General features: G+C 48.0%; 1 protein-coding gene across 1 annotated transcript; it reads right to left on the bottom strand.

The window, feature by feature from the left end:
• Positions 1 to 6206, bottom strand: MGP (matrix Gla protein). Its single transcript, XM_068401826.1, has 5 exons — positions 6143 to 6206; positions 3349 to 3499; positions 2528 to 2563; positions 1268 to 1343; positions 1 to 379 (listed from the first exon to the last, which is right to left on the bottom strand). The coding sequence occupies exons 2-5, from the start codon at positions 3407 to 3409 to the stop codon at positions 241 to 243; spliced, it is 312 nt and encodes a 103-aa protein (XP_068257927.1). The 5' UTR covers positions 3410 to 3499; positions 6143 to 6206; the 3' UTR covers positions 1 to 240.
• Positions 6207 to 9911: the final 3705 nt, after the last annotated feature.

Genomic DNA, 9911 nt, shown 5'->3' with positions numbered 1-9911 from the left:
GATAGTATCAAACCAGTACTTTATTGTGTAGTAAACACCCACATCCTGAACTCTCTCTGATCTCTGCTACATCAGCTCAGCACTAATTAACACAGTGTAGGAATCCATGGCTACATGGGAGAGAAGCAGCAGGCAGGATAACATACAGGGACACAAGCAACTGAATACGTTTCAGAGCCATTGCATTTTTTTGTGAGCATACCCTGGGCTCCAGGCCCCAGGGTGGGGACAGGTCATCCTTTACTTAGTTCTCCTCCTCCCAAAATAGTGCCTATAAGCAGCAGCATAGCCATGGCGAAAAGCATACAGTTCGCAGGGATAGTAGTCCTCGCAGATCTCCCTCTGACGTTCCAGGGGTGCCTTATTACGCTCCCTGATCCTGCAAAAGTGGGAGAGATGAGTGGTAAGTACTGTCATCTTAAATATCTGTCTACAGCCCTTTCCTGCCTCACAATCCCCCACCAAGATTAAGGGTCCATCACCAGATTCCATCATCCAGCTACCAAGATGTTAGCATACCAGCTTCTGTGTTCACCACACCCAGGGGAGCGATGTGACTACAACAGGAGCATTTTGCCTCCCCAGGTAACCTTTTATTTCAAGGCTAAGTAGGGTGGTGGGGAGAGGGGGATGGCTCCTGCCTCAACCTGAGGAAGAGTCCTCCCTCCGCAGGCCCCCCAGCCTGCTGCCTTCAGCTCTTCTGCTCTTGCCCAAAGCCACGCAGGGAACAAAGACCTGAAACATCCTGAAAAGTGGCCACCTGGTACTGTGCAGAAGGTTTGCCTTGACACATTGCTAGGAGATGATTTCTGTGCTTCAGCCGTTATTTTCACAAACCCTGCATGAGGCATGAAACTGCCTGTATCTGCTTTTTGTAGATGAGGCAAGGAGGCCCCCAGATGGCCCTGTGATTTAAAAAAGGTCATGCAAATCCTGCATGAGATCTGAGGACTAGAACAAGATCTAAAACTGAGCTTCCTTTCTGGTCATCTCACACTGATCCCCTCTCCTTCTGTTGGTGTTTCCTTCAGAAAAATTAAGCAGAGCCCTCCCAGCGCATGACATGTACTCAAACGCAAGGACTCGCTCTCTGCTATCTGAGTTCTGGCTTTTCCCAGGTTTGAGGACTTCATGGGCACCTCACACTGAGAGAGGAGCTGAGGCTTCTCAGAAGTCACCATGGCTTCCTCCCCTGGTACCAGCCTGTGCCTGACAAGGAGAGACCTCTCCCCACTCCCATCCTCAGTGTCCTGAGACCATAACATACCTCTCCTGAGCAATGGCTTCTAGTCTTGTGTCAGCTTGTATGAAGTCATTGGCCCTTCGCCTGTTGATGAAGGGATCTGAGAAGGCAAGGGGTTGTTTAGGGTAGATAGACACTTTTTCAAGGCCAGATTTCAACAACAAGTAGTCTTCACATTTATAACAGCCTCCTTGTCTGCCCTCCCAGGCACAGTGAAACCCAGGACCTTTTAATATTCCCTGCTGTCCACCCCTCTGGTTCATGCACAGGCTCTCCATCTGGCTTAGGCAGCCTGTGTGGAACTGCACATGCTGCTCTAGATCTGCTGTTACTCAAGCCACCTGGGGTAAAGCTACTGTGATTTTCCTGCCACAGCTCCTCTGAGTGAGTGGAGCTTGGCCAAGAGGTAGGTACCAAGCTGTGCAGACCATGGGAGGTCTGGGTCTGCTCCATAGAATTAGTAGAATTGTGAAATTGTAAGTAAAAAGAGGAAGGGACTGAGTAAGTCTATCTGCCTCCAAGGTTAGGCAGTCACTGAGCAGCCTCTGTGTCAGTTTTGGGCCGAAGTGCCTGAAGGTCCCTTCTGTCCTTTTTGAGAAACATCACAGTGCTATTGCAGAGGTCAGGAGTCTGTGGATGTCTTTGGTATTGGCTCTCACATGTGCCTTTGTGCTTCTGACCAGCTGTTTTGTGAAGTCCTTCTCCCAGATGGTCTAATTTCTTTTAAGTTTCAAACCATCTGTTCTCTAACCTCTCCAGGTTATTGCTTGTTCCATGGTGAGACTCTCCACCCTTTCTTGCTTCTCCTGTGACACTAGCTCTCTCTTCCAGACCAAAGATCCCTCCTGCCCACACATCCCACCTGTTTCTTCCAAGGTGCTGGGAGTAAGGCTCTCCCTGTCCTTGGGGAAGTACAAATCATGTCACTGGCTTCTGCAGTAGCTCTTTCCTTGTTTATCACAGAGCTTTTTGAGCAATGTCTTTTTTTAGTATCACTTAACCTGTTTTAGGTGGATGCAGCAGTGTTCTAAGTTCATGATTCTTTGTTTTCCAATTCTCATTATATTCTTTGCAAAACAAATTGGTATGCCCTTGTGCCCAAACTTGTGAAGTCTTTTTTTAACTCTCTTCCTATTCGTCCTGCAACTCCATCACCCGTAAGTTCAATTTCCCTGGGCTGAGTGGTTCTGCCTATTTAATCTCCACAGTAAAGTACAAGGAAATGGTTTTGGAGATGTCTGTAGCACAATTCAAATTCAAGAAAATAGTAAAGCAGTCTCTTACTGAGATACTCATGGGATTCCATGCTCTCATGGGACTCTGGGGAAAGAAAGAGTAAAACATGTGGTAAGACACTGTATTGGTGGGATTCACAGTCTTTCACATACCACAAATCAATAGAACATGCACACAGAAATCAGAGAAGCCAGGTTTTAAGGCACCTGTTTAAAAGGAAGAGAAAGGGATCCGTAGCATGAGCGAGCATTTATATGAGGAGTTTAGGGTGTTCGGAAGTTTAGAATGGAGCAAGTGTCTTAGCCAAGACTTCAAGGCTTGTGCTTGGTCTTCCAGTGTGTAATTCTCAAGCACATTCCTCACCTTCATATTCCTGACACTACAGTGGATATGATACCTGCTTGCCTTCAAGCCTGCGTGTGTGCTTAGGGAATGGATTAGCACAGTGAGATGAGCTTGACTCTTGCATGAAACAGCATCTTAATTCCATCAGTACAGAACAATGTGCCTGACAGCAAAGGGGGGCTGATATTACAAAAGGAGAAAGGGAAATCTCCCCATTAACAAGGAAGAATTAAGAATAAGAAGTCTTATTGTACTCCAGACAACAGAGAGGCAGAAAGAGGAGCAGCCTGTGAGGTGAGCTGCAACAGAGAGGAAGGGGTTGAAGCACCCTGGACCACAAATCACAGTGACTGAAGATGACCACTCTGGAGCAGGGCTAGGACAGTCTGATACAAGGGCAGAAAAGCAGGCAGGAGATCAAGTTAAGGGGAAAGAAGACACAAAGCTGAACAAAAACCATCTGAACACACCCAAAGATGTCTGCAGGCTCGGAGTCACTCTACCCAGTAAAAAACGTCACCTACCATAGCAAGTAGCAGCCATCACCAAGACAGCCAGGAGTGCAAGGGTGATGAGAGTGCGCATTGTGCCAGTGCAGGGAGGAATTTCTCACTCTGTCTCTCTTGCTGTGTCTCTCTCTGTTCCCACCAAGGGCAGCTGGAGGTCCTGGGCTGCCTGCAAAATTAGCAGTGGAATGTTTATTATGAAAACAGAGCCAGGAGGCGGCCCATGAAAGAGCCTGGGGAAGGCGACAGCTGGCTGGTACACACTTTTTATGGAGCTATTACAAAACCTCCTCTATTAGCAGATTGAATCAGGTTTCGGGAAGGAGGGGGCATGGCCTCTTCCTCTCCCAGTTCAGAGCTGGGGGCCATAATTCACAGGCAAGCATGTCACAAGCACTCCACACTCAGAAAAGCTGGCCTGAGCAAGTGGAAGGAATTTCAGGAGCTGCCAGGGGCCCAGAGTGAGAGGTGTGTGCTGATCCCAAATGTAAATGTTTGCCTGTCTAAATTTTCCTCTGATCTGCCCTCTTTGCCCTCGCCAACCTCTGTCTGGATATACCCAGCCCAGACTGTTAGACATGGAGAATGAGGCTTCAAACACTCCCTTCCCACTCAGCCCCTCTCCCTGCAGCTGGCCCCCACTGTGGTCCCCGCCTGCCAGTCATCAGAAGAATCCAACCCTACTGCCCCTTTCCATCTCCTACCATACTGCTCCAGCAGTGACAAGCAACAACCTAGAAGAATCCCTTCTGCTGGAGGGATCATGATTTTTGCATTGAGATGACAACAGCACCCAGAACTCTATCTCTGCAGGTCCTCACTGTGGTTGGTCCTGACCCTACACTGCTCTTCCAGCCCAAGAGACAACATCTTGGTGAAGGCAGAGGTAACCATATCTCTCAGGACTAGCACTAGCAGTCCTTGCCCCACCAGTCAGGTGTCAATGCAAGGCTTTTCAGCTAGGATGAATCTCCCAGACCAGCAGTCTCTGGGAGCATTACTTCACCTTCTAGCACCCAAAGAGCTCATCTGGGACCAATGTCATGGACAGCAGCGATGGACAAAAGATGGGGTGTTCACCTCTCCAGCTCTGTGGTACAGTAGGAGAGAGTGAAAGAAGAAAGAAGCTACAGAGATGTCCATCCCTGCTGGGCAAAAAGCAAAGGGGAGTAGTTTGCTGGAGGCAAGGCAGGGAGCTAAGGTGGGTACTCAGCGCCTGCCAGCCCTACCCCATGGCAGTGGTGGGGCTGGGACCATGCACATTGCCTGGGTATGGGCCTAGGGCACAGTAACCAGTGTTATGTCTGATCCAAGCTGTGGTGACCGCCTGTTCTGTCCATGCATACATGCAGGCATCAGGATTTCTCACTGACAGGGTGTAGACTGAGTGCACTCTGGGTGTAGACCACTCCCCCCAAGCTAGTGTGATGTTGTCACTGCTGTGACCTGCAGAAGACGGTTTGGGGAGCCACTCTGCAGGTGACACAGACAAGAACTACAGGGACAGCTAGCCAGAGCCTAACACTTCCCCAACGGGGAGTGAAACTTCAGTGGAACAAGAGTACTCTGGGCTTTACAACTTACCCATTCAATGCCAAACTCACGGCCTTTGCCTGAAGCCTGTGGTCTCTGAGAGAGAAAACGAGCAGGGCCTTCAGCTTCAGACCAAAGAGAAAGAATTGCTTTTCTTCCCCATTATCCCATCCCATGCAGAGAGCAGCTCAGTCCTGCACCATCAATGCCCCCCATACCATCCACGTCCTGCCCATTCAGTGCTCAGCCTGAGATGAGGAGGAAAAATAGGTTGTGCTGGTGCAAAAGCCAGAAGTCTGCTATAGACAGAAGGTCAGAGGGGAACTGAGACTTTTCTGCTATCCCTCCATGCCCTGCCACTCTGGTCTCTTTAAGGGAATTCTCTGCTCTGGGATTGTTTTCATTCCTTAGAGGCCACGGTTTTGGAGTTAGCGTTGAATGTGGATTTTATAGGTTTCCTGAATGTCTTGTACACTCTGGGAGGTGCCAAGAAAGGGAGGCTTGAAGGAGAGGCTGGAGAAGAGAGCCCAGCAGGAAAGCAGTGGGGCACAGAGAGGAAGATGCTGGGAGTACTTTGGAATGAAGGTGAGGCTGCACAGTGGGAAACTCCAACACACTTTCCAGCCAAACCCTCTGTGTTTATCTGTCTTCACTCAGGGCAGAGCCCTCTGCTCCCTGGAAGACTCTGCTCCCATTTCAGAAGACTCTGATCCCAGAATGCCTGGAGCATCCCCTGCCATCAACCACAGGAGAAGAGCCACAAACACCACTTTAACCCAAATGTTTCATTTTTCACCACAGAGGCAATGCTTTTTCCAAGGGATGAATGAACATGCTGGCTACACAGCCCTATACCAACAAATCTCCTTCAGGGAACACTTTCCCTTGCAAAAGTACATCTCCTTTCTACTCCTCCTGCACTCCATACTTCTCCAGCATACATCCCCCCTCCCCAGCATCAGTGGGCTGCCCCAGAGGTAACACACCACAAGCACAGTGAGCCCAATCCCCCTGCTTTCTAGCAGCATCCACTGGTTAGAAATACAGAAAAAGGAGCTAAGATGAATTGTCTGCAAATGCCAAGGAAATCTCCACAGTCCCCCACATAAAGATGAGATCAGAAAAGCAGCCCTCTGACCTGTCTCCTGCTGGAAAGGAGAATCTCAATGTTACACACACCACAGCAACCACTCCTAAGGTTTTGCAGCTGTGAAGCACCAGCAAGGCATTAATAAAGAGCAGCCGTCCAGGAAAAGCAAGGCGGTCCCTGCATACTCACTAAGCCGTCGCTTCCCTGCCAGCCTGCAGCTCTCGTCTGAGGGGGTAGCTCTCCCGGCGTCCTGGACCCTGGACTGAAGAAGAGGGGCCTTTTATTTATTAGCATTGATCAGTGACTCCTCCCCTTTTCTGTCTCCCACTCTTGATCCACCCCCAGGCTACCACCTTCTCCATCAAAAACACCTTCTTCTCACAGCCAGGAAACGAAAAACCTCAAGAAACTGAGCCAAGAGAGAGAGAGACAGAGCAGACACCAGGGGCGAGTCGGGGCACAGCCACATCCAGGCTGCCTTTCTGTGCCCAGGAGCAGTGAGTGAGCAGAGGTCTGAGGACAAGCTCCAGTCTCCCTCTTTGCAGCAAGACCCCCCCTCTTCCACCCCCTCCTTCCCACCATGCTCTAACTAGATCTGCACTGCTGGCCTGGGCACCTGTTCTTCCACAGGGAGCAGGAGGCCAGGAGTCTTCTCCTATCTCTTTTCATGCTTCTTTTGCAACTGTCTGGTCCCCACTCCTAATGGCAGGCTAATGTCAGACTGAAAACTCACATAACAAAGGTGTCTGCTTTTGGAGGCAGCTCTGAAACCTCTAAAAGTGACAAACCCTATAAGGCAAAGAGCTGGCTTACACACACCCAAGCCCCTGTGATGCACCTTCGCTGCTCACACTAGACCCACAACAGTGCTGGACAACACATCAGACAACCCAGGACATGTGTGTGCTGGACTGGGCCGTTGGGCTTCTGGCCCTGCCTGCACCCGAGCCAAGAGCATACATGCACCATGTTGGGATGTTGAACTCATGCGACTAGCAACCCGCAGCTGTGCTCCCTTGCTCAGCAGAGATCCATGCCTGGTGCATGCTCAGGATGGGTGCTGGCAGGTCCAGTCCTTAAGTAAGGGTAGCCACAGCCTGAGGGACTGAGCTCGGAGGTGAGATGGACGGGATGACTAGCTGCAGAATCAGTGGCTCAGGAGGTTAAGAAAGAAAATCCATCATCACATCTATTCACTAGCCAAACAGCTGGTGAGTGTGGCTTGTCTGGCTCAGGAAAAGATCGAGTGTGGCCTGACTTACAGCCTTGGTTGCAAAATGAAAATGATAGCATAACTGTGGAGTTAAAGAACCACCAAATGATTGGGACAGAGGTGGGATTTGCTGCACTTTTATAGGACATCTCGTCACCTTACAGCTAACACATGCATTTTTGATCTATGTACTTTTGCCTGGTTCCCAAGGAACAGTGAGGAACTCCTACCCAAGGGTGGGATCTTTAGCTCCTACAGTGCTCAATGAGTTTGGGGAAAATTCAGACCTACCTGTGGCAACAAGGTACCATGTTACGTGTGTCCTTGCACAAGCAGCTCTAGGCCCTCAGAGGCTGAAACAGCAACCTTGAACTGTTGAAGGTACAGGCCACAGAGTCATGAACCACCTTTGAAAAACCATGCAAAGAGGAGACCATTTCTTTCCCTCTTCTACCACCTTTCAGGGACAGCTGAATATTCAGCCCTGTGGACATGCTGAACCCTGAAAGAAATCAGGACCCAGAAGATCTGGTCATTCTCATCTACCTAGATATTGGAAAAGCTTTGGCCCCAGTGCCATCTGGCAAGTTTTTAGTTAAGTTGGAGAAAATGGGAATTAAAGCCAAAATTGTGAGATGGTAAGGAACTAGGCAAATGGGGCAGAAGCTTGAGCAGTGAAAAGGACAAATGTTGAGAAATTACTAATTGAATTTCTTTTGGGACTAGTTTTACTGAATACTTCCATTAATGACTGGTCAAAAAGGGAATACTTGTTGAGAAAGCTTGTTAATAACACAAAGCAAGAAAGCAACATCAGTGGAAAGGAGGCCTGAGAGCTCATACAGGAGGAAAAGAATGACCTTGAAAGCTGGATTAACAGAAACAGGATAATATGCAATAGCGCAAAGGCAAGGTCTTCCATGGGGATTAGCGGTAAAATCCTGCTGTAAATTAAGAACTCATAAACTGGAAGTAAATGGGGAACAAAAGGAGTAACTATGAACCAACAATCATAAAGGTGATCACAGAATACTGATTCTGAGATGTTTACTGAGAATGTGCCAGCAGAGATGGGCACTTGTTAGTTCCACTGGATAAGACACCAGTAAGACCTAAGCAGCAGTCTTCTGTATGGCCCAAGTCACCCATGTTCATGGAAGAAGAATTCCTGTGGGAAGTGGTGTAGATGAGGACTAACAAGGTGAGGTGATTTGCAGTGACCCCCAAAATGACAGACCTTTTCACCATAGCCTGTGGGAATCACTAAGCCTCTCCTTCCCTGCATTGTCCACAAGGCTTTTCCAGCAGGACAATGGACTAGCACTTAGGTTTTGTTTCCAGTACTCCTCCAGGGGCTGTTTCAGAGCCCACAGATCTCATGATTAGGAGAAGTCCCATTTCCAGCCTCTGTGTCTTTAGGGCCATAATCCATATCCATGTGTCCCTTACTGAGTGCCCAGCTCATGCCAGGAAGGCTTCAGCAGAGCCGCAGAGCACTGCAGCAAGGGAGTAAACCCTGTCAGCTCTGTGACAGAGCAGGGTTTCCAAAACCAGGTTGCCCAGAGTACCAAGTAACTGGACTCACCAATCTGGACAGACCTTTCCAAGCCTGCTCCTGTGTTTCAGGAGTAAGTCAGTCAACTACCACATGGTCTATGGCTTAGGAAGCGATTTCTCAACATGATAAACAAGTGCTTTTTGGAACAACAAGTTCTACAGCACATGAGAAAACAAGACTTTATTTTTACTTTTTTATTTAGTCCTAAGTAATACCTAGGAACTGATCCAAGAAGCAAGTATAATTGAGCCACTAAGTAACAGTGTCCGAGTATCCACAAGATAATTAAAGTCAACAACCTCATGGAATAAATCGTGCTGAAAACTAGTGTACTGACACTAAGCTTTAGAAAGGGAGATGTTTTTTAAACACAGGAGCTAGTCAAAAGACTGTAAAATAAAAATAAATGGAACACATTTCAGACATTTAAGGGACCCAATATACATATCTGAACATGTGTTAGCTCTGGCAGCAAACTCACTCAGCTACCTGAAATTCACCCTAAAACTAGTTCAAAAGCTAGTTCAACCTGGGAAAAACAGAGATTTAAACATTTCAAAACTAAATTTAAAAAGTTCCAAAGATTAAAAGAAAGGGGGAGCACATAAACAGGAGAAATCCAGTTTCACAGCAATTAAACAATTTTTTTTCAAAATAACTGAAACGATTCACTTCCATTTCAGTGGTGGGGTGGGAAGAAAAGAGTAATTTCATAACAAATAAGTGGGGAATTTTCCCAAAAAATATTTAAACACACATCTTTGAAATCTGTTTCCACTTTTCCCCCGAGAAGAATTTCGCCTCCAGCATTACAGCTTTGTGCAAAAATAAAAGTCTCTAGTGTGAAAATACGTATGGGTTCTAATCCTACACGATGACTTCCAGTGACTTTCTCATGCCAATGGATGTGGAGCACACATGCATGTTCAACCTGAGGGGTGTCACTCTGGACTCTGGGACAAGTGGTTGTTCAATATCTCAGTGCCAAGGAGCAGGACTGAGATTAAACACGAAAAGGCCCAGATCTTGCCTCCCTGACCAAATCCAGAGGGTGAGAGGATAATTCTTCTGTGTCCTACAGCATCCTACAGAATGTGGGCCTGCCTGCACATTAGCCACTACCAGAAAGAGAGGTCTCTAACTGGTGAGCTGTGGGGTGTGTTTGGCTGGTTGGTTGGTAGATTGGG

This window comes from Nyctibius grandis, chromosome 5 (assembly GCF_013368605.1).
Source record: "Nyctibius grandis isolate bNycGra1 chromosome 5, bNycGra1.pri, whole genome shotgun sequence".
Taxonomy (NCBI): Eukaryota; Metazoa; Chordata; class Aves; order Nyctibiiformes; family Nyctibiidae; genus Nyctibius; species Nyctibius grandis.
The sequence above is the reverse complement of the archived record's forward strand: the minus strand, read 5'-3'. Positions and strand labels throughout refer to the sequence as shown.

Excerpts from the sequence above, each read along its gene's own strand:
- MGP (XM_068401826.1), bottom strand. The coding sequence starts at position 3,409 with ATGCGCACTCTCATCACCCTTGCACTCCTGGCTGTCTTGGTGATGGCT. Across the intron at positions 2,564-3,348 it reads GATGGCTGCTACTTGCTATG|AGTCCCATGAGAGCATGGAA; the intron begins GTAGGTGACGTT and ends TTCTTTCCCCAG. Across the intron at positions 1,344-2,527 it reads GGAATCCCATGAGTATCTCA|ATCCCTTCATCAACAGGCGA; the intron begins GTAAGAGACTGC and ends TTGCCTTCTCAG.